The 25413-nt window shown below is 40.3% G+C and overlaps 1 protein-coding gene across 4 annotated transcripts in view; it reads left to right on the forward strand.

Annotated features, from left to right (window-relative positions):
• MAST4 (microtubule associated serine/threonine kinase family member 4) overlaps positions 1-25413 on the forward strand; it is a 452725-nt gene that overhangs the window by 375969 nt on the left and 51343 nt on the right. For all 4 annotated transcript variants that reach the window (XM_073344102.2, XM_073344105.1, XM_073344103.1 and 1 more), the window contains 4 exons: positions 2535-2610; positions 5145-5354; positions 8799-8900; positions 14093-14225. In XM_073344102.2, the coding sequence (XP_073200203.2) occupies positions 2535-2610; positions 5145-5354; positions 8799-8900; positions 14093-14225 (521 nt within the window). The remainder of the gene's footprint in view (positions 1-2534; positions 2611-5144; positions 5355-8798; positions 8901-14092; positions 14226-25413) is intronic.

The raw sequence follows: 25413 nt of genomic DNA on the forward strand, positions 1-25413 counted from the left end.
ACCTACCAGTACAGTCTTCTTTCTACCACTTTATTTTCCAGTTTAGAAAAATAAAAAATTCCTAGTTTAGTTTATGAAACATGCATAGTCACACCAGACAATAATAGCCAAACTGCTTTCAGATGTGTTACTGCGCTAGTTGAGTGGTGTACTGAACTTAAGTACTGAATATATTGTTTTATTTATGCAAATAGGTAATTTGCTTGGGTTAGCCATGATAGTTGAAGTTTCTAGCACCTTGATATGGTAAAGCAAATTTCAGTCCTCATTTTTTGTCCTTTAGAACAAACCAAAAGATCTCCTTTTTATTATGCTATAAAATCTAAAAATACCACGAGTACTATATTTTTTAAAAAATTGGTGAGCAGGAGAATTCCTTCCTTTCTTTCTCTTTCTGTACATCTTTATGTGAGACCTAAAAGAGTAGTGTAACCAACCAAGTAAGCAACTTCTTTGAGGGGGGGTGGATCATTGATGTGGAGGCAGTGATGTGGCAGGGTCTGAAGCAGTTCTCCCATATCAGATGAGGTACCGCATGTCGGTCACCTCAGAAGATTTTCCTGTAAATCTCCTGCTCCTTTAAGGATATAATGCTACCGGCATAGGTAGCACAATGCAAATATTTGGCAATCTATATGTGTATTAGCTACACATTTATTTGCATTTCAAGTTGGAAATAGATCTGTTGGGTTTATTTTATTGTTTTTTCTCTGATTTTTGATTTCTTGGGATTGTCAATTCTTCTGTTTGCAATTCAGGAATCACTGCTTCAGACTGCTGCATTGCTGTTCTCTATCCATCCCCAGTGAGCAAATAAATGGGCTAAGGTAGCCACAAACACCCATTGGTTGGCCAGCTCATTCAGTTGAGGCCAGTTTGCCTAGTGAGTGTTTGATATGGGACTTGACTAATAAAGAATGAAAGAGGTTAATATTAATTCCAATCAATGTGAATTTATGGAAAATAGTTCCTATCAAACTACCTTGATATCTTCCCCCGCCCCTGAAATTACAAGTTTGGTTGATAAAGGTAATAGTGTTGATGTAACACACTTAGACTTCTGTGTTACCACACAACATTTTGATTAAACACCAAGAGCACTGTAAAATTAACATGGTATAAATTAAATAGATTAAGATCTGGCTTAGTTGACAGGTCTCAAAATGTAATTGTGACCGGGGAGCGCTCATTGAGTGGGTGTTTCCTCTAGCAGGGTCCTGCAGGGATTGATTCCTGGCCCGATGCTTTTTAACATTTTTATCAATGATCTAGAAGAAAATGTAAAATAATCACTGATACATTTTCAGATGACACAAAAAATGAGAGGAGTGGTAAATAATAAAGAGGACAGTTCATAGGTATAAAGCAATCTGGATTGGTTGGTAAACTGGGCGCAAGCAAACAATATGCGTTTTACTACATCTAAATGTAAATGTATACATCTGGGAACAAAGAATATAAGCCATACTTACAGCGTTGCACTAGGAGGACAGTGTCCTGGGAAGCAGTGACTGTGAAAAAGATTTGGCAGGTCCTGAGGGATAATCAGCTGAACGTGAGCTGCTAGTCAGTGCAACACTGTGGCCAAAAGGGCTGATGCGATCCTGGGATGCATAAACAGGGGAATCTCAAGTAGGAGTGTAGAGGTTATTTTACCTGTGTAGCACTGATGCAACTACTGCTAACATACTGCATCTAGTTTTTATGCCCACAATTCAAGAAGGATGTTGATAAATTGGAGAGGGTTCAGAGAAGAGCCAGGAGAATGATTAAAGGATAAGAAGACATTCCTTGTAGTGATAGACTGAGCTCCTTCAGTCTATTTAGCTTAACAAAGAGAATGTTAAGGGTGACTTGATTACAGTGTATAAGTATCTACATAGAGAAAAAATATGGGGTCTTCAATCTAGTAGAGGAAGGTGTAACATAATCCAATGGCTGGAAGTTGAACCTAGACAAATTCAGACTAGGAATAAGGCGTAAATTTTTAATAATGGGGATAATTAACAGTTGGAACAATTTACCAATTGTTGTGGTGGATTCTTCATCACTGGCAATTTTTAGATCAAGTGTTTTTTCTGAAAGCTGTTTTCTTGGAATTACTTTGGGGAAGTTCTGTGGCCTGTGTCATATCGGAGGTCAGACTAGATTATCACAATGATTTTTTTTTTTGCTTGGAATTTATGAATAAGTAGCTATTTTTCTTTGGTTATTTAAGATGAAAAATATACTTCCTTGCCCTGTCTGAGGAATAAGTAACATCATGAACATAGTAAACTGTTTGCACTCTAACATATAGTTATAAACTAAAGAAGTTGCATTGTTGGCAGTAACAGGCCCAACACTTCTTCAAGGCAGCTTTAGGCCCTGCCAGTATGTAGTAGAAAGGGACTGATTTTGTAGTTAGTTAGCAAATATACCTGTCTAATGAAGGCTACAGCATCTTTTGATGCAAGCAGATTGTATAGAAATATAAAAACTTCTTTCAATTCATGCTGAGACAAGTTTAAAGGGATGATTTGCTTTACTTGCAGCCCCGGACGTTCTCCCGCCTGCTGTGACCATGAAATAATTATGATGAACCATGTCTACAAAGAGAGGTTCCCAAAGGTAATGAATTATATTTAAGATACCCAGTATCTAAACTAATAGGCAGCATAGGTTTTAAATAAGTGATGTTTTTGTTATGGGAACGAATGATCTAAGCCAGTAATGGCTTTCATAAAGCATCACCAAACTCTTATTAGAAAGATAAAATCACAATTAAAAAAAAATCCCTGCTGAGAACTGGACATTCATTTAGCGAAGCTGCTGAACTGATTTTGAAATAAAGCATGCTGGTAATATATGTTGATGCGTGTCTAGAAAGGTATTATACAATAATTTGTAGTTTTACAGTTGCTGTAAATAGGTATTCGATAGTTTGAACTTTGCAAACAAAAAAGAAAATTTGTCCTTCACTCAGAATCCTGTGTAGCATCCAGAAACGCATGTTTCAAGTCCCTTTCTGATATTTCTCATGTTTCCCAAAGGTTCATTATATATTGATTTATTTTTTTAAATTGTGAAAAATCAGTGAACTGCTGGAAGTGCTTGTCTATTGGATGCTAAGCAATGGAAGGCTGTTGCCTCATCTCAAATATGGGAAACAAAACTGTGACCCAAGGTACAGGTGAATCGCTGGGGTCATTGGCAGACCCCTGTGTGGTTCTGCAGAGTCTGATGTCACATAACAAAAAAATGAGAGCTGGAAAGCTGTTACCATTGCAAAGAGAACCTTCAAAACATGAAGTGAGTGTAACTCCTTCAGAGACTTCTGCCTGAGTTTGCAAAGAGATTAAACTGTAACTGAGGTATGAACTGCACCATTCAACTCGATGGTGAGATAAGAGTGAAATAGAACCTCAGAGTTATGAACACCAGAGTTACGAACTGACCAGTCAACCACACACCTCATTTGGAACCAGAAGTACACAATCAGGCAGCAGCAGAGACAAAAAAGAAAATGCAAACACAGTATGCTACTGATTTAAACATAAACTATTCAAAAATAAAGGGACAGCAGCATTTTTCTTCTGCATAGTAAAGTTTCAAAGCTATATTAAGTCAATGTTCACTTGTAAATTTTTGAAAGAACAACCATAACGTTTTGTTCAGAGTTACAAACATTTCAGTTACGAGCAACTTCCATTCCCGAGGTGTTCATAACTCTGAAGTTCTACTGTACATGGTATTGTTAAAAAAGATTGCTTCAGATTTCTCTTACATATTACACTTCAGCAGGAAAAAAGATATAGTTATACATGGTAACAGAAATACCAGCTGAATTTATGTACTTTAATGCTGCTAGCATGCATAAGGTTTAATCAGCAAGGTCCAGATTTTTAAAGGTATTTAGGTGCCTAAGTACCATGGATTTCAGTGAGAGTTAGGTGCCTAAATATCTTTAAAAATCTGGCACTAACTCTCTAAAAGACAATATTCCCCTGGAAATACTCACCATTATTCTGTATAATGTTTTCTTTATACAACAAATATCAAGGATAGAAAACTATTTTGTCTTGCAGTATATGAAGATTAATTTTAAAAAGTTGCCCTCCCCTTCCCCGGAGGTCATGTTTTGTTTTGGCTCTGTAGTAAAAGCTAAGTTTGTAGTGTTCTTCTGTTTTGTGCATATCAAGCAACTGCCACACAACTTAGCATGACTGGCAGTCCCCATTAAAGAGGCACAGAGTAGAATAACAGGAGGGGAGCTGCTGGTCAGCATTAGTAGAATAATGTGGGGAAATGGAGCATGTTTGCTCATTCTCTAGCTGGACAAACCACTGTTTTTGTTGGTTGGTTTCAGAGTAGCAGCTGTGTTAGTCTGTATTCGCAAAAAGAAAAGGAATACTTGTGGCACCTTAGAGACTAACCAATTCATTTGAGCATAAGCTTTCATGAGCTACAGCTCACTTCATCGAATGTAAGGAGAGTGATCACTTAAGGTGAGCTATTTCCAGCAGGAGAGCCGGGGTGGGGACGGGGGACGGGACCTTTTCTAGTGATAATCAAGGTGGGCTATTTCCAGCAGTTGACAAGAACGTCTGAGGAACGGTGAGGGTGGGGAATAAACAAGGGGAAATAGTTTTACTTTGTGTAATGACCCATCCACTCCCAGTCTCTCTTCAAGCCTAAGTTAATTGTATCCAGTTTGCAAATTAATTCCAATTCAGCAGTCTGTTTTTGAAGTTTTTTTATTGAAGAATTACAACTTTTAGGTCTGTAATCGAGTGACCAAAGAGATTGAAGTGTTCTCCAACTGGTTTTTGAATGTTATAATTCTTGATGTCTGATTTGTGTCCATTTATTCTTTTACGTAGAGACTGTCCAGTTTGACCAATGTACATGGCAGAGGGGCATTGCTGGCACATGATGGCATATATCACATTGGTAGATGTGCAGTTGAACGAGCCTCTGATAGTGTGGCTGAAGTGATTAGGCCCTATGATGGTGTCCCCTGATCACCCATTTTCATATATAGTGTTAGAAGAAATTTTTAAGCTATTCAGAAATTTGTTTAATCAGGAAAAATATTGTTCTGGAGTGGTAATAGAGTTTCAGAAAATACTGATTAAATCTATCAATATATTTTTTTTTAACAGGCCACAGCTCAGATGGAAGAACGGCTTCAGGATATTATCACCAACAATTCTCCTGATAACGTTCTTCCCCTGGCAGATGGAGTGCTCAGCTTTACCCACCATCAGATCATTGAGCTGGCTCGAGATTGCTTGGATAAATCCCATCAGGGCCTCATCACGTCACGATACTTCTTTGAATTACAGCACAAATTAGACAAATTACTACAGGAGGTATGAACCGTGCACTGTGCAAAGATAATTATCTTTTGTTTAAAAATTGTTCAAATATGTTTATTTAAAGTAAGTTGCTATGAAATAATTATGGCTGCTCTACTCAAATAGATGCCAACGTAGTGTAAATTCATAGTGGGCTTATTCAATGAAATGACCTGTACAGGAACCATAGGGTCTTATGGTGTGTGACTCAGGGATAAATGGATTATAAAGGTTTTTAGACTCAGTAACATTTTGTAATACATTGCAAGTTATAAATTGCTTATGTTTTTGTGTATATGCACCCCACAATGAGGCGACCCCCTACTTCCATAAATTCTCCTTTCAGATTACATAACCTCCTAATTTCTAACACCAGTTGAGGCAGCAGACAGCAACCCTTAGCCTTTCATTAGCAGCAGGTTATTTATTTATTTAGAAGTTTGTAATGTCTCCTTACATCTCAGAAACCAACCTTAGTAATTAAAAAAAAAATTGACTTCAGCATAAAAACATTCATAAGAATCTTCTTAAAATAATCAGTTGATAAGAGAAATCTGAATCCTCAGTTAGCAAATAGGACTTGTGCTGTGACATGAAGCTCATCAAATATATAAATATACCTTTTTTAAAACAAAGGACCATGTTGTGTCCTTGATTCATTGTCTGGCAGTTGTGCATGTGGACTGATGGTACAGTGTGCCCCAGAGTCAATCTGGTAGGCAAGTGGGTTCAATACAATGAAATATACCAAGCAAGATTTTGTTAAGATGTTATTGTTTTGTTTTGCTTTGATTTTAAATACACAGAAATGTCAGCCTGTATTTTAATAGTTTGCCTGTTTCCAGACTATGCTGGTTTGGGGGTAAAACCTGGTTAGGTTATATCAGAGAACACTTCTCTTACACTACTTTCTGCTGGTACCAAATTTCCTTTTGTACTTCCCCTTATGCTCCTCCCACCCCCGCACACACAAAAAAAGGAAAAATACTGCAAAAACTGGACAACAATGCACCATTTCTATATTATTGTTATCTTGTCGTTATCAGTTAAGGTAAATAGGGAAGATTCATGAAGACTTAATTATTTAAAAACAAATTTAAACCTTATTGTATGGTTTTATGATGCCAAAGTGCAGGTAAATTGCTAAATAATTGGTTACAGATATCTACTTGACTTTGCACTACAGCGTGATGATATCAGTACAGTATGAAGAAATATGCCTTAAGAGCTAAGGTTCACTTGATTGCATGTATTGACAGCACTGATATTACCTACATTGGCTGATATAAATTGGCCCTGTTCATAGCTGTCTGCTCTTTTCTAAGCCATGTGCTTTACAATATAATATCAATTGTTCAAAAAACATAAGCTTGTGTATAATTTCCTAAATAGTGTGTACAAGTGTGTTACTTCTTTTGTAAACTTATTTCTTTTCAAAGTATTATATTATTATCTGGGTGAATTTTACAATATTCATTAAAAGCTAAAAACATAAAATAATTGTAGGGAAATTTGCCTGATACAGAACTGATCTGTGGGAACATACTTTGGGTTTCTTAGGATGCATTTGTTGTCAGTTCCCAACTGTCCCCTGAGGTTTGAGCAGCTTGATTTTAACTGACATTTTTGTAGTGCTAAGGTCAAGGTCAAGTTGATTTTGAATGCTTTCCTATCTCACCCTTCTTTCACTTATATGGAATCTTCTGTAAATATCCCTACCTACCTAGATCCAGAAGTGTGTAATATTACTTTTATTTTGGCCAGTGAGTAAAACAGAAGTGTGTTCAGCCCATTAACATTTTCCTCGTGAATGTAGCTGGCAGCGTATAGAATATGAATCTTTGCCTCTCATTAGCATTTTCTCAAAGCTGAGGTAGAAGCATTGTAGTGAAGTTTGTTCAGTTTTCTTTGAAACTTCACAATTAGATTACATTTTCTTCCATTGTGTTTTTAATTATGGTATTAAGCATGAGATTGCTATTTAGCTTAGTATTTACATGGATTTTGCAATCGCAAATACATAAACTACTTTTATAATTAAAATTGTAAGGTTTTAGTTTGTTTGAATTTTCTTTGTATGCTTAAATATATGGCACATGGCACATAGCACAGAATACGCAGTAGATGAGATTTGGAATTTATCCTACAACTTCTATTATTCGAAGCAAAGAAATGCCTTTTTGATATATGAGCAAAAGACCATCAATATCTTTCAGCCAGAAGAAAGAACATATGGCTTCTTTTGCATTCATTAGGTATCATAAAGTCTATTCTTTGTTGCTTGACAAGAAAGTTTGAATGAAATTTGAAATGCAATTCAGACCCTTGTGAAAATTCTCTTTTAAGTTCTCCAGAAACATATTTTCTTTTGTGCAGATTCTTTAACATCATTATTCTCCTTTCATCTTCTTCTTCTTCTTCGCAGAACTCAATTTCCTATTTGCTTCCTTTACTGCACATACTTGTACTCGGTTCCTATATGGATGGATTAGCATCGTTTCATTATATTTGTACATCTCAGAGTGGTCATTTTAGAATTTCATGGCCATCATTTAATCATAGAAAATCAGTTTCGATACCACATGGATGCTGCTAATGTTTATTATATGTGTTGTAATATCTTTTATTCACAGTAAAACAGTAGCTATAACAGTGCACAGGAATATGTTGGTGAAAACAAAGAATACCCCATCCATCTGAAAATGCAATAACCTTTATTTTGATACTATCATGTTAGAACCATAGATTTGCACTAATTTTGCCTTGAGGTTAGTGTAAAAATGGTAAGTCTTATTCAAATGAAAAGAGAATCTTTGCTATTACAGCAGGCTTTCTGAAAATGAATTATTGTGCATGCTCATTAGTGTCTCATACATAATATCATTTTTAATAACAATGGTATTAGGGGAGGGGCTGGAGTTGATTAGATCACTGTGAAATATACTCAGGTTAGGCTTTAGCCACTATGCAACTAAAAAATGTCTTAACTCGTTTGAATCATTTGGGTTGGCCAGTCATGTCACAAAGCATTAGTCTGATTTGATTTCAGAGAAGCAAGAGATTTCACTCTTAAAAATCCTGATTTCATATCGAAATGTTGACTCTGTTTTTACTACAGTATACTCAATGACACAGCTGTAATACATGCTTTTTAGTTGCTCATTCACAACTCATTCTAATAATTTTTGACAACAAATACTGATTCACCTCAAAGCCATATGAATGAAAATCGGATAGTAATATATCTGCCATATGAATTGAAGGTACCCTGTTCCATGTTGTAGAAATTTTGACTCTCTGAGCTATACTGCAAGGATTTCAAATGGAGCTTAAACACTGTAGTTAGAAACTATATGTAATACTACTGATTGTATTTATGGTCATCATATTAACGTGCTTTCTTGACTGGTATATTTAATGTAGGAGTTTTTAATCATCCTTTTCCTTTGACTCTCTTAGGGTCAAGAGAGATCAGAAAGTGGAGAACTGGCATTTATTAAGCAACTAGTCCGAAAGATCCTCATAGTCGTTGCTCGTCCTGCTCGCTTATTAGAATGCCTGGTAAGCTGATGCTTATTGTAAGCAGGATTCTGATTTGTTACTGGTGGAAAGCTTGACTATTTGGGCTGGTATTAAAGACCAGAAATAAAAGTATATTATTTAGTATGTAAAAGTATTTTATGTATTCTTTGGAACTTTCCAAAGTTGTTTTTAGTGTGAGAACTCCTATCCATTCGAATGCTGATAACTTTCATAAGTGCCTATCATTCTGAATTCCTTTTTATTTGAATGCACTATATCTCATATTGCACACACAAACTGCATTAGAAGAATGTTATCAAAGATGAAGTCAAACACTCGAAAGATAGGAAATACCAGGCAACATTAATTCGGTCCCCTTGTGTGTATGCATTATGATACAGCTGAAGAACCAAGGCACAGAGATTAAGGTAAAATTATTCATTAATTTTAGATGCTGGGTTTGAGACCGTTAGGACCTGCTTTTTCAGAATACTTGGCATTATAAAGCACTTTATATGTTCAAAGTAGAGCAGCTCCCATTGGCTTCTGCTCTAGCTATGAGCACGCAACACTTTTTCAAATCAGATTTTTAGGGTCTCAAGTCAGACATCGAGAAAATGAGGAACACCCAATTAGTGATCACTTGTGAAATTTTTGGTTTCAGTGACTTGCCCAGCATCACATGGGAACTCTGTGGCAGAGACAGGGAAATAATCCAATTCTCCAAGGCAGCACACAGCTGTCTTTAATCATAAGCCCCTTCTTTCTCTTTCTGCAGTCTCCTGCCTCTTTCCCGACACATCTTCTAACTTCTGCAACAAATGAAACTGGGACTGTACAGACACCCCGGGTCATCTCCAGAGCAGGTCCCTTACTGAATGAGGCAGGGATCCTCAACAAAATACTATATGAGCTGTAATAAAAGGCTGTATCATAATACATATGCAGAAGGAGGAGGGCACAGGCAACCTTAATTCTGGCATATCCTAACTTTTGATTGCTTGACTTAGCAACCTTAATAATGTTCTTTCAGCATAGTTCTTTGTGTGTGATGTCTTAGCTTTTTAAAAAAGCAAACTGGAAAAAAAAATTTCAAAATGCCTATTGACACCCACATGGTTCATCAGCCGGGTCGGAACCTTTAGATCCGCTGCACAGAGCTGTGTCACTTGAGCTAACGGAGAACTGATGGCAGTAGTATGTGGACCTGCACTAGGGTTGGAGCATGCCCAGTGTAGTTGGAACCTTAGAAGATTTTTAGTCTGGCACATCTCATTTGTGAATAGTGATTTTTTGAAGGTTTGTAACTTGGCCAAATTTGGGCAGATTTTGACAGAGACAGAAAAAGGTATATCCCGGACACACATGCAACACCCTTTGCCAAATTTCAGTCTCTTCCCCAAAGTATGGGGGAGAAGGAGGGGCACGAGAGTTCTAAAATGTCTCAAAGAAAAGTTCTCCATACTTTTTTAACCTGGGCAAGATAACACATTATTGGAAATGCTGAACCATTTTGGCTGGCATTTTTCCAGAAAAATTCAGCCTGTTACAGACACTGAGCTTGAAAAATTTCAACCCAATCAGTTAGAATTTGGCAAAGTTATAAGTAACTGAAAACAGGGTCTTATAATGGGAAGTTTTGGGCAGCCTTAATAGATGATGCTGCCAGCCCCACCATGTTTCTAGCTAGGTATGTATACCAGGCTCATGGTATCTGAGCACCTATTTGTATTCATTTGTTAGTCAGATGAGTAGAGCTTTCTCTGCTTGTGGAAGTGCTGTGAGCTACTGCCAAATATTTAAAGGTTTATTCATTTCTACTGGGTTTCTGTATCTGAAAAAGGTAATGTGAGGATAAAACTAGAGATCAGAAAATAACTCACTTGTAATTGTGTATACATGAATTTGATGAAAGTTATCTATCTTAAAACTACTCTATGTGTTAACAAACGGAGGTGCCGCTGTAGAGTCTTTCCACTGTTAATGCAAGTGGGGAGAAGAAAATGTCCTGATATCTAAGGGGAGCATATTAACATGTAAGATGAGCAGCATTGCAGAAGAGAAGCTAAAATGGCATTTAGTGTTTGTTGTTCAATTCGGACTGAAGAGGTGCTGCTGAGGTAGGGAGTGATGAGCACTGGCACATCAGGAAGAAATGTCAGATGGCCGGTGTCAACACCAAATCACAGTGAACTGAGATAAAACAACAAATGTATGCTCTATAACTATGTTCCTAGTTGGGGGTGTAGAGGAAGTGGGGGGCTTCTGGAAACCCTGATTGCTTCTGGAATCTCGGGTGGAACTAGTGGTCTGTTCGTCTATTATGAGGTCCTTGCCATAGTTAGCATGCTTTTGTGATTTTTATTGTGTTTACACTGAGCCAACCTTGAAGATTCTTAGAAGCTACAACTAACAAATCTGTTTTTTTAAATACCTGCTTGGTTGGCAGTGTGAATTTTAGAGAATATTTTAAACCAGTTCTTGGAAGACTTCACGGTCTTTCCTATTCCAAGTAAGAACATAACAGTTGGCATAATGCGTCAGACCAATAGGCTGTTTAGCCCAGTATCCTGTCTTCTGACAGTGGCTCGTGCCAGATGTTTCAGAGGGAGTGAACAGAACAGGGCAGTTATGAAGTGATCTGTCCCCTGTCATCTGGTCCTGGCTTCTAGCAGTCAGAGGTTTTGGGACACCCAGATCATGGGGTTCCATCCCTGACCATCTTGTCTAATAGCCACTGATGGACCTATCCTCCAGGAACTTAAGTGTTATTCAAAGAGTCGGTGCCCGTTTATAAACCCTACCTGGTTTGCCTCCTTTCTACTCCTGTGAAATCAGCTGGAGTACCCAGGCCAATAGTCCTCAGAATTAAGTGTCATGGGCTCAATGCAGCTTATTCTCATTTGGAAGACCTTCACCTTTGTGGCCTGTTTCCCAGCTGATTTGTCAGAACCAGTCTTTTTACCATCAGAACGTAGTATAAGGGGCCATCTCTTTTCTCTAGCTTACCTAGGTGTATAATTCAGTGATGAATGACATCACTTCAAAGTTGACATTGATCAATAAGTTAACTTATTTTTTCTGCACACTTAATATTTTAAATATATATATATCTCCTATCCCCCTCAAAAAAAAAAAATCATCCTGAATGGGGATGGAAAGTAAAAAACTCAGAATTTTTCACAGGAATGAAAATTCGAAGATATTTCATTTTGGAAACACTCAAATGCTTCTACTGCCCAATGTTTTGGTGTTTCTGGAATGAAGTATGCTCCCTGCAGTCTCAGGTTGTACTGCTCCCCAGGCAGCTCGGGAGCCAGCCAGCTTGCTCGCTGGCACTGCACCAAGTGGGCTGCAGGAGAACCAGGAAGCTGGGCAACCAGGTATCTTGCCTGCCAGGTTTCCACCAAAAGCTTTGATGTTTCAATTCTGCTGAGTCAGCATATTATGAATGGCGTGTTTGGAGGTGGAAACTGTTTTGTCAGAATTTTTTCAACCAGTCCTAGTTCTAACAAAGTTGCTCTTGCCTCAGTTAAAGGTGGACATGGAGACAGATGAGAATGTAAGGGATCTGTGAAATAGGTGACCTCTGGCATGAATTAACATAAGAAAAATGCAGTTTGGGAGAACATGAGTTTAGGACAGCTTTATAGTTTAACAAAAAAGCAAATAAGAAAGCTGTTATCTGATAACTTCCCTTATTCTTTCCTACACTTCCTCTTGTGTATGGTCTATTTAGATTGTCAGATAAATAACTTAAATCTAAGGAGCTAGGAAAAGAGGCTTAGGTGTTCTTTTGATTTTCTGAGGCATCTAACATCCCTTTAGTCATGGGATAAATAGTAATAAGATAATAGTTTTTGTAAGAGCGTTTTCATTTTCAGATGTGAAGTCCCTTGCAAGGTACCACATTTTCAGTAATATTCTGGCCTTTGTGGTTTAGATGTAGAGCTGTTGAAAGTTTTTAATTTAATTTTCTTAAAATACAGTACACATTAATTAATTAGAATTACCTTAAAATTGCAGTTAGGGGAAAAAGGAGGGCTCTGGGATGTATGTACATCTGATATGTGTTTATATGAACAGTGGCTTATTTTACAGCATGCACATATAGGCGTGAGAGGATAGGACATCTTCCACATGTGAGGTGTAATCACTGAATAACATATTGATGATCGTAGTCTATTCAACCAGTAACACTGTGAAAAATGCTGAAAAAATTACTACCTGCCTTTTATAGGACTTATTAAAGTATTCTGTATTAATTGAGCTGTGCAGTGCCATTGAAAGGGTGGGGAGGCCATAGATTTGCTCTAAACAGTATGCCACCCACCAGTTGGACCTTCCTCTTCCTTTCTCAGGTGTTTCCATCCCTTCCTCCTGAACGCAGGCAGCAGTGCAGGTCTTCTTTGCCTGCTACCTTCCCATGAGACCTTATACCCATCCCCTCCCAGGAGCCTCCCTTAGCCCTCATGGAAGGGGGAGTCCCCCAAGGTCACCTAGATACAGAAGGTGCCTTCCCCCCATGAATCACTAAACCCCTGACCCACTCCCTCCCAGGAATCTCAAGGGAGCCCCCCTACCAGGAGCTCCTGGCTTCCCCACCTCAGCCCTTCCTGCTGGCAAGCCTCTGGTCCAACCGTCTCAATTTCCAGTCCTGGCACAAAGAGGAGCAGGAGTCTCAGTTGCCAAGGTTTTGGCACCTCGAGAGCCTGGCACACAGAGCGGGACCTGAGTGCTTGTGCTAGCAGCATTCCCAACCACGTGCCTGCATGCCACAGTTAGAAGATATCTGCGCAGCACCTGCCACATCCATGCATGTGGACGGCTTACGGTAGCTGGTTGCAATGTGCCAGGTTGTTTTTTTCCCACTTGTAAAATTTAAAAACTGCCCAGCACATCACAACTGCTAATGGGCAAGGCTGTAGAAAAACCGGCCAGGCTGGTCCAAAACCAGCCAGGTGGCAACCCTAACTACTTAAAAGTGGTCAGGCTATGTCCTGGGTGGCCCCTGGGGCTCCGTGGCCTATGGTAGTAATAGTCTAAAACATTGCAGTTTACAGCATGTTACTATAGTGTTTTGGACCACTAGTAATGGAATGATGTAGTATTGCTTTTAATTAGGTAAGTAACAAAAGGCTTGGAGTTGTAAAGGAAGCTTTGATGTGAGAGTTTAGGAGTACAGTTTCTAACAAGGAAAATTATGGTGAGTATTTTTTCTTCTCTTCCAGGAATTTGATCCTGAAGAATTTTACTATCTCTTGGAAGCTGCAGAAGGACATGCCAAAGAGGGGCATGTGATTAAAACGGACATCCCTAGATATATTATAAGCCAGCTGGGCCTGAATAAGGATCCTCTGGAAGGTAAATGTATGTCATGGTCTAACTAGCAATTACCAAATCAAGACGGTAAGAAATGGAATTATTTCTGCTGTGCTGGTTGGTCTCTGTGATGCAGTGTGACTGTCCAATAATAAATCTAAGGCGGGAGTGGGGGTGAAGGGCAAAAATACAAATATTAACTAGTTTGCACCTGCTTAGAGACAAGCTCTGAACATTATTAGCCTCTTTAGATTTCTGGGGTGAGCTTCCATCACAGATTTCTGACTTTATTTTTGAAGACTGCCTTGAGTTTTTAGTAGAAATGCAATCTAATGATGTAACTCTCCATCACTCTAAGCAATACAAATCTGCATGTGCTGACTGTGGCTAATAAGATGGTTACTGTCCACGATTTGATCATAGATGAAGCTCCAGGTTCTGGATGCGTAACTGAGACATGGCTGGACTAAGCAGAGATTTCTTTATTAGTCCTCTTGTGTCCTGAGAGGTGCTCCGTTCAGTATGAGTGAAAAGAAGGTTGGGGAAGTGGTGTGCCTTGCAGGTTGCATTTGACCTTACATGTAGGAGGTTTTCTGTTCCCAAACTGGATTTGTGTGGGCCTGGCTTGTTTGAGAGTCCCACGATAGGGCTAACGTTCTGTGTTGTATGAGCAGCCCTGCTACATCTCAGATTTTCCAAAGGTGCTAATTGATTTTCTTGCACAGGCATTCAAATTACAAAGCCTTATTGTCCTGGGTGATTTCTGTGTCCATGAAGATGACTTTACTAGGTTGGCTCAAGATCCCATTAGTTGCTGGTTCAATACAGAAATCTCATCACTTGGGATCTTGTTTTACGGACAATGCCAGGGCGAATTAGAATTACACCTGTTTCTTAATGAAGAATTTGGCTGAGGGTCCATGTATAAATACTGCAGGCTGGGAGTCAGGAAGAAAATGTTGATAAGAAAGGCAGAGAATAATATGTGATGTTCGCCTGCCTGCCTGCCTTTTTCAGTAATGCTCCAGGACAGAGGGGGTTCAGAGACGGGTGATGATACTGGTTAGAGACATAGCAAAACTCATGTGGAGAATACCACAGAGAGGAGACCCATAAAAGAGGTTATATAAACATGTATAATAGAGAATATAGATAAAATTATAATATCATATACAATATCATAATAAAAGAATAAGAGAACATTAAATGGGAGTGAATTTAAAACTAACACAAGGAAATATTTTTTTCACCCAGACATACGTAGCTTGTAGAACTCATTGCCACAAGATATTACTGGGACCAAAAGCTTAGCAGGATTCAAAAAAGGGTTGGACATATATAGGGATAACACTTTATAGATGACTGTTGATAGTCAGGATTTAAAAAAAAACTTCAAGAGTTTTGGAAGGCCATAAACCAATTTCTAACTAATGGAAGTTAGGAAGAAGCTGCCTATGGGGCAGGTCATTCCACAGTTGTCTTCTGCAGGGTCTTCTGCAACATTAACTGAGCCTCTTACTCAGATATTTCCCCTAACTTCCTTCCTGTCTATACACAAAAGCCTCTCACCTGAGTTTAGTGCTGCTTTAAAGCTGGGCTAGCTGGCCCAGCTGATGGTATGGGTTACAGCTTGGGTGCTGCTTTCACTTGGGCTGGTAACCTGCCCACTTTGTAGTGAGAACAGAGGCTAAATAATTCAAGTGTTGACAGTCCTCTGCTGCCTTCCCACAATTCTCCCCGTGCCCAGAAGGACAGACTATTTCTCCCACAATTCAATGGAAAAGAATCAGAGTGGCTCAGCTTACTGTAGCTCAAAGAACCGTGGGACAGGTGGACCTTTGGTCTGATCTAGTATGACAATGCCTGTGTTTCTGCTGTACACTATGTGGGTTGAATTAGGAGGGTTTGATTTTCTGTGGGAGGCTGAGAGTCTGTCTCTTTTGAATATTATGAACCCGATTCTGCCACCCTCGCTAATTGTCACTCCACAAATAGCCCCCTGGAAATCAATGAGGCCACATGTATGGTACTCAATATGGATTTGGCCTCATGTAAACTTCTGGTAATTGTGAGAGAAGTAGAGAGAAGAACACCATAGATAAATAAAAAACGAAAGAAATGAAAAGGATTTTTTTTTGTCAAACCGAATGTTTACTTTGTCTTTGTACTTTGAATAGATCACTTATATACATGTTTTTATATACATTAAACTAAATAGTGTAAAATATAACTTCAGTTTTTAGAGGGTTTCAGAGTTATCCACACCTGTCAGAAAAATGGGCTAAAGTGGGGCTGTAATATATAATGTTTGTTGCTGGGGAAAGGAGATTACTGACCTTTGGTTAAATGGGAGATTCAGAGAAATGGGTTATTCTGTGTATCTTTTAAAGGTTAATTCTCTCTGTAAATTTATCATCAAATAAACTAGGTCATCTAATTCATACTAATTCTCTTTCTGCTCCTCACAGAAAAGTAACAAATATAAATACCATGAATTGCTTATTATTGTGGCCAAAAAAATCCATTTTTTTTGTATCTGTATAAATAATTTGTTTAAATGTCTCTTAAAAAGTGACATCTCCATCCTCCATTTTAGTTCAGAAGCAGAGGTTAAAAAATATGCATTAGTGGTATTATACATTTCAATATAGTGATTTCACAAAGAAATGTTTGGAAACATCTCTCTCTCTCTGAGCATTATACCTAGATCATCCTGTTGAAAACTCTTTAAATTTTGCATGGAGAAAAGATCTAAAACACAATAATAGCTGTTATCAATCAGAAATGTCACCCTGAATTACTGTTGGATTTCCAGACAGTTCATTAAAATGTGTATACAATGTTGGCAAATGGTCACAGAAAGGATTTCCTTCCCCTTGCAAGGGAAGCTGCCAATGTAAACCCTTCTATACTTTTTCCACCTTTGTTTGCTGCCATGGCCATAGTATCTTTTCTTCAAGTGAAATGGTGCATGCGTTACTTGGAGATAATGCCAGATAAATGTATACTGTACTGAAAGCAGTACCACAACAGATTCATCACTTACCAGAAAACTGGTGGCTGCATTTCTGAAAAGTTCCCTGGGGAGAGATTTTTCCCTGTGGCTTTTAAATTACCATCTTTACCTTTTTGAATCATGAGTCTTCAGAAATGGTTTAAATCAATGAAATAAAAAGGGCAGATGTTTAATGGTATTTAGATGAGTTTTAAAAATCTCTTCAGGCATTGCAAAATGGTTCCTTAGTTCCCTGCTTCAGAAGCTGACTCTTGGTTCCATTCCATTACTACCTACTGTTTGCAAATAATATGTATTTCTCAGATAATGGTATTTTGCAAAAGTTCTGTTTAAAACAGAACCTTTTTTAATTTGCTATTTATGAAAGCAATTTGGGCTGAGAAGGCTGTCAAAGTACATTAAACTGGCTTGGTTCTCACCCATCCAATAAAGGCTACATCAACACTTCCATTATAACCCCCTGCCTCTCCACCCGATACACAGCTTTATAACTTGGCAGTAGAATTCACTCCAGCTTGAATCTTTTTGGTATAAGTAGTCTTAACCCAGGAGAATTTATTTCGGTTTAAATTTAAAAAAAAAAATTGGAACATTAATGAAAAATGTACTGTTGTTGACTTTGTTCCCTTGAACGATTTTCTTGTACTTCTGTATTGCTAAAGAAATCTTTGTTTTTTCAGCATGACTTTTTACAGACTTCTGGTTCACATATTTTACTAAGTTGTTCCTTTTGTGTCTTGCTTTTTATTTTAAGCAACAGGCTTATCTACATTTAAAACACATCATCCACACATGGGAGTAACTTCTAAAAACCTGTATAGTAATTCCCTAACAAGAACTGTGTACTTTAAATTTGTTCTGATGCATAAAATAAGTCCCCTAAGTATTAAAATTATGGAAATGTCCAGTTAAGTTAATTTATATAAATATTCCATTATCCATAGAGTTTACACATTCAGTTGACAATATTGACACGTAAAAAATAACTTTACAAATTTCTGGCAACCTTATCTCTTATCATAGCACGTACTCTCAAACTCTTTCAACATATACTTATGAACTAAAAGGTGTATCTTCAGTTGTGTAAAGTATGTAATTAACTATGTATAGGATTAGAGTAAGACTAAGCTTCCCAAGGTCTTTCAGCTACCACTTGTCCCATTTAGCTCTTATTACCCTGAGGAGTTCCTGTGTCTGGATCCACAGAGCACACTCTGGGGTTTCAGTTTGAAGCTGAGAGGGACAACCAGGTAATTGGAGACCTTGGGAATCTTAGCACTTCCCCAGGGTAGTAGATATGGGGTAGCCAAAAACCCTATTACATTTCTTAAAGTTCTAGACAAGAAAATGGCTCTTAGCTGATCTTGTTAGGCACTTCACCTTTTGTCTTCATAAAATTTAAAGCATTGAAGCCCTTATCTGGATAAACTAGACACCTGTTAGCCAGTTAGCTTCTAGTACTATGAGACTTTAAGAAGCCCGACTAGGACAGTAGCTGCTCCTAAATACCAGTGATGCCCTGAGGAAGGTCCTAAACTCCACAGGATTCTGAGCAACTTTATTGCCTCCCTTAATTTTCACTACATTGGAGAGTTCCTCAGTCTAACAAGGCAGGGGATCTGCAGAATTAGGAGTTCTTCGAGTGCTGGTCTCTGTATATTCTATGGATACACATGCCCACAGTGCACCTGAGATCAGATTTCTAGCAAGTAGCGTCCATTGATCTGTGTCTGCAAAGTTGCTCTCTTCGTCTCCCTACTGAGGAGCAGGTGTGGACACACCTCTCCAGTTCCTTGTTACCCCCACATGGCCTGAGTGGGATTCCTCTGTGTCTGAAGCTGCTGCATAGCTTTCCTGTCTGTAAATACATATTGTAAATAGCTTTTAGTATTTTACTGTTTTTAGTGTTTTTCTAGTTTCTTCCTCACCGCAGGGACCCTACCCCACGCCCCTCCCCTCAGGAGAAAGACTGTGCCTAAAGTTCTAGGGTTTAAGAACTGTCTCCCCTGTCCCTTTTTCTTCTGTGTCAGTGACAAACACCAGCACTGCCTTTGCTGCCTTGGGGAGGCTCACGTCACCACCAAGTGCAGCATCTGCTGCTCCTTCCCTCTCTGAACATGTGAGGGAGGAGAGCTCTGTCTGAGGAAACATATCATGGAGAGAACCATGAGACCCTAGTTGGACCCAGGATGGAGAGACCCCTGATACAATGGCTGCAGGCTGCGAGCAGCGTGCCTCCAAGGATGAAAACCAGAGCAGAGGCCAGAGTTATTAAGCGTAAGAAATCACTCCCTCAGACCTCTCACGAGAGTAAGAGACATAGGCATAAGGACTGATCCCCTTCTAGGTTTGCCTCTAAGAGAAAAGATCACTCCCTGACTTCGTCTCGGTCAGGTGAGTCCCCGCGCATGGCTCCTAAATACTTAGGTCCGCATAAACCTGACCAAGCGGGTAAGGTGTGAAGGAGAAAGGGTCCTGTCCATTGGTACCAGCACCTACTCCAACTCAGAAGCCAAAGGATTGGCATCTGCCAGCACCAACTTGGAGCTGCACTTTGGACTCCCTTCAATGGTACTGCCACACTTCAAGAAGGATCCACTAACCCCCAAGCCCTTGGATGCACTGGGTCCATCGTTTACCACCGCTGGGACCTCTCACACTCTAGATCAGAATGTACTGGAACCTTTACCTCTCCAGGGCATATTTTACCTTTCCCTACCTTTAGTCTCCTCTGTATTCAGTTCCAGTCCTCCTCAGGGACTTGTCAACATTAGACAAAGAAACCACCTCATGGAGAAATGGATTGTCCCATATCCTTTCTACAAGTCAGAGTTGGTATTCACTGATATCATCAGCACTGCTGATAGAACCTGAATCCACCTTCTTGTCAACTGAATCCAGTGTTCTAGACAAACCCTTGCCTCACAGGGAGGCAAGCTTAGATAGAGACTCCAGAAGATCTTCCAGCCCTCCTCCTCCCAGATATGACTTCCCAAGGGACTGTTTTTACTCAGTGCCATGGGGCTCTCCTCAACTGGTCAAACTTTCATACTGGTCACATTAGGGTCCATGGCATGGGATCCTTATGCTAGTCACTCTGGATTTGTGCATGATTCACACTGGCCTTCTCTTCCTAGCCAAAACCAAACTTCTTTTGAGTATGCAGAGGAAAAAATCAAACTGGATCCGGCAGTACCGATGGTTCCAACAGGCATGACTTCCTCCTCATTCAATGAGGCAATTTCTCCATCATCGCCATCCCCAACTGATAATTAAGGCTACAAGTAAGTCACAGATTCTGTGATTTTATGAGACCTCCGCAACTTCCGGGGCTTGGACTTGCTTACCCTTTAACGCCGGCCCTGTGTACATTTCCATGATTTTATTGTTTATTGCCCATGTACTGTCTGTGACTTTTAATAAAATATGCATGCCAAAATCTTAGCCTTACTAATGATCACAGACCATACCAGCAGCATAGCGGAGGGTGGTGCCCAGGCTCCGGCTTCCATTAGAGGACATTCATGACATGCAGCATAGGCTACCAGACATCTTACAACACTCTGGTCCTTGGTGATTGTCCCTCCCAGTCAACAAGGCCATTTATGGAACCAGCCAGGACAGTATAGCATACCCCCTGCATCCTGTGCCCCCAAAAAGGGTTGAGAGATGATATTTTGTAGCAGCTAAAGGGGCAGAGTTTCTGTTTACTCACCCAGCACCCAAATCTTTAGTGGCATAGGCAGCCATGGAGAGATCCGACTGCAACACCCCAAGCAAGACCCACAGACGCCAAATGCCTTGACCTTCTTGGGAGGGAAGGTATTTTCATCAACCACCCTCAGATTTAAAATTGCTAACTACCATGCCCAGTTAGCAAAATACCATTTTACTAATTACTCTAAAGTTGTGGAGTTAAATGACAAATTTCCCGAAGAGGTTAGGGCTCAATTCTAAGCCCTCCTAGATGAATGTAAGCTGGTGGCTAAAACCTGGTTCCAAACAGCAGTAAACATATCCAGTACCATATCTAGAGCTATAGCTACAGCCATAGTCGTGATGTATGAATCATGGCTTCATTCTTTGGTGGTCAAGATACTCTTTTGATAATACTATCAAGGACTTGCCCTTTGATGAGTCTGTTCTCTTCAGTGAAAGACCTGATGAGACATTACACTTGGTAAAGCACTCCAGGACAGCGCTCCGCTCCCTGGGCATTCATACCCTGCCCACAAAGAGAAAACACCACAGGCAGACTGCCCCCCCAGCTGTTTTACCACCAGCGCCCTTACAAACCACTGTGCAAATACTAGAGGGTACAAAGATTAGGTATACAGCTTTCTCTTCAACCACCGCTGCTCAACCCAACCCACCAACCAGGGATTTCTTTTGACAGGAAGCTTGAGAAATGCATCCCCTTACTGATGCCATTCCCTAATGCCCCCAAAACCTTTGTGGCCTCCTCGCCCTTTTTGCCAGAGAGGGACATAACAAAGGACTAGTGGGTACTACAGATCATCAACTCCGACTACATAATCAAATTTCTCTCCTCTCCCTCCCCCTCCCCACACAAGCCCTCTTCTGGGTCCCTCTTCAGATACCGTTGTCATGAAATCTTCCATAAGGAAGTGAACTCCTCTCCTGCAGTGAGGGGCTATAGTGCAAGTGGCACCCAAAATCAAGGGAAGGATTCTACCTACATATTTCATAGTTCCCAAGAAAAACGGGATGGAGATCAATTCTCGTTCTATGCCAGCTAAATGTTTTTTTATGAAAATCAAAATTTTGCCTGGTCACACTGACATCAATAATGCCTTCTCTGGAGGAGGGCATGTGGTTCGTGGCTCTTGATGTGAAAAATGCTTATTTTCATGTGGACATTCATCCATCCCACAGAAGGTTCTTCAGATTCCTGAGGAGCACTTTCAGGTCAGAGTACTCCTGTTTGGGATAGCGACAGGACCTCGCATTATCTTTGCGAAGTTCTTCTAAGTGGTGGTGGCCCAGATGAGAGTAAAGAGCTACATCGTCTTCCGGTACCAGGATGATAAGCTACTAACGGGCAAATCCAATCCAGAGTCCAGTCAGTGACCATATTCTTACTCTCTTCTGGCATCCTTGTGACTCTGAGTAAACAAAGAAAAGTCCACTTTTTAGGAATCTTTTCAGGAGCAACCCTAGACTCGATCTCAGCGAAGGCCTAGCTTCCTATGGACAGATTCTAGGCCATGAACAGCTGATATGACCAATTTCCCATAGACCTCCTGCAGTCAAGGTCTGTCTAGGCTACATGACCTCATGTGCCTACATAACCTCGTTCACCAGACTTCCGTTGCCCAAAGGCCTGGCTCTGGTCAGTTTACTCACCAGACAGAAACAATATGAATACCAAGATAACAATCTATCCTAAGGTCACAGCTGCTCTCGTATGTTAGACAAACCTGGAACAACTGGGACCTGGGAGTTCCTTTCCTTCCAGCCACACCCAACATGACCATAATCACAGACACATCCTTCATAGGCTAGGGAGCCCACATTGTGCAAGGCACATAGTTTCCTGGGAGTGGGGGGGGGGGGGAGGCAGTGTATATAGCAGTCTGTTGGAGCTGAGCGCAATCCATTCAGCTTGCAATACAGTCTTTCCACTTATATGGTCTCCTCATATCCAGATAACATCACACAACATGATGAAGTCTTCTACATAAACAAGGCAGAGCAAAATCTCTTCCTCTCTGTATAGAGGTAGTCAGTTTATGGTATTGGTGCATCAGGAACCACATACCTTCCAGGTGCACAGAACTCTGTGGTGGACAATCTCAGCAGGCATTTATGTACAGACCACGAATGGGAGATATGCATTTCTGTCCTGAATGATGGCCCCACTTGATGGTGAATGCCATCCTCGGATCCGCTCACCTCCCAGATGAACGAGAAATTCCATCTATAACTGCTGTAGAGGAGCACTAGGCCGGGAATCCAGGGCAATGTCCTCCTGTTTTCCTGAACAGACCACCTGAGGTACACCTTTCCTCCTGTCCCACTGCTACCACTGTGAAAGATTCATCACGACAAAGCTTGAGTCATTCTCGCTGCAACCAACTGGCTCAAATAGTTCTGGTTTCCGGTTGTCTTACAAATGTCAACCTGTTTTATCATAAGCATCTGTTCCTTCCCAGATCTGTTTTAACTCAGGAGAATGTCAAGATCAAACATCCCAAACTGTACTCTCTTCACCATATGGCCTGGTATTTGCATAAGCATCAGACCTAGAGCATTCATGTTCAGAGGCCATTCAGTCTATCCCCAGTCAAAGCAGAAAAGGCTCTAGAAAATGCTATCTAACTAAATGGAGGCATTTCTCTATCTGGATGCAACAAAACCAGTTATCCCCAGAGTCAGCAGATAATCCTACTATTTTGGACTATCTCCTGTCCCTGAAGACTTGAGGGCTTCCCATTTGTTCACTGCAGGTCCATCTAGCAGCCTCCAGTAAAAGGCCACTCTATTTTTACTCACCCAACAGCAGTTAGATTTCTGAAAGGTCTCATTAGGAGCTTCCCACCAATGGCGAAATCAACACTGCAATGGGAACTCAACCTTGCACACTCAATATTTGCCAGACCACCCTTTGAACTATTAGCAACATTTTCCGTGCTCCACCTGTCCATGAAGGTCACCTTCCTAGTCACAGTCACATCAGCCAGAAGCATGAGTGACTCGCCATACACCATACTTCATAAGGAGAAGGTTACCCTTCAACTCCATCTGAAATTCATCCCCAAGGTAATTTCTGAGTTTCACATGAGTCAACCTATTCACTTTCTGGAAGCTCAGATTTCCAATGGGGAGAGATTTCACTCTCTCGACATCAGATGGGCTTTGATTTTCTATCTGCAAAGAACAAAACCAATTGGGAAACCACCAAGGTTATGTAGCAGAGCTATCACAAGGACCAGCGTTATCTGCTCAGAGACTCTCTAAATGGATCTCTGGCTGCATCATTCTTTGTTATCACTTGGTGTGTATTCCTCCTGACAGGGTGAGGGCCCATTCTACTAGAGCACAAGCAACCTCAACAGTATCTTTTTGAGAAGCGCCTATGCTGGATGTTCGTAGGGCATAGGCTCTACTGGAGCGCCATCCATACCTTCATGAAACATTACGCCTCAGTGTAGGCCTCTTCTGCAGAGGCAACAGTTGGAACAGCAGTTTTACAGACATCTATATTAACTGCATCCCTGCAACCCCCGTTTGACTTCTGCCAACCAGTCAGTCACATGTGGAATATACATAGAAGCCAACACTCAGAAGAAATGGAGGTTACTTATCTATAACTGGAAGTTCTTTGAGGTGTTTGTTCCCTATCTGTATTCCACTACTAGTGCTCCTTCCCCTCTATTTTGATCTTAACTGATTTGCGGTAAGAGGAGGAAGTGGGTTGGCAGTGGTCTGCACTGCCCCTTGTTTCAGAGCACAAGGAGGGCAACAGCACAGACCAATGGACGCTGCTTGCTAGAAATCTCCAGTCTCAGGCGCATGGTGTGCATACATACCAGCATGTGGAATACGGACGAGGCGGGAGGGGGACACATATCTTGAAGAACCGCCAGTTACAGATAAGTAACCTCTATTTCTGCAGGATAGTGAAAGCTAAGATGAGCTATTTGGTTATTCAGTATATTTTTCTCCATCATCTTTCATGGTAGAAACCGTTAAGATGGATATTAGAGAGACAAGGTGTGTGAGGTAATGTCTTTTATTGGACCAACTTCTGTTGGTGAGACAAGTTTTCAAGCTTACACAGAACTTTTCTTCAAGTTTGGATTAACTGTGATTGCCTCAGCAGGTCCAACTTAGGCTTAGACCCTGCAGATCTGTTCCTTCAGGGGCAATGACAGTGGTGATCAATGACCAACCAGCATCATTAAAGCAAAGTATCATTTATTTAGAGCACAAGTATTACAGAGCAAACATATCTTAAAAACAATCAAACACACCATGTGAGTGTCTAGTTTACTAGGTGGTTAACATTTTCCACATAGGGCCCCTAGTAGGACTAGCTTCTTGTGCTCTTCCCAGTGCATCTGTGTCAGCTTGTCTTTGTTGGAGCTCACTAACTGACTCTGGACAGCCCCTGGTAACTCACCTCCCTTCACAGGAATCACTTTTTAATTATTTTATTCCTTAGATCTGGTAACTCCCAGCTCTGGCAAA

The sequence above is a fragment of the Lepidochelys kempii genome, chromosome 5 (assembly GCF_965140285.1).
Source record: "Lepidochelys kempii isolate rLepKem1 chromosome 5, rLepKem1.hap1, whole genome shotgun sequence".
Lineage (NCBI taxonomy): Eukaryota > Metazoa > Chordata > Testudines > Cheloniidae > Lepidochelys > Lepidochelys kempii.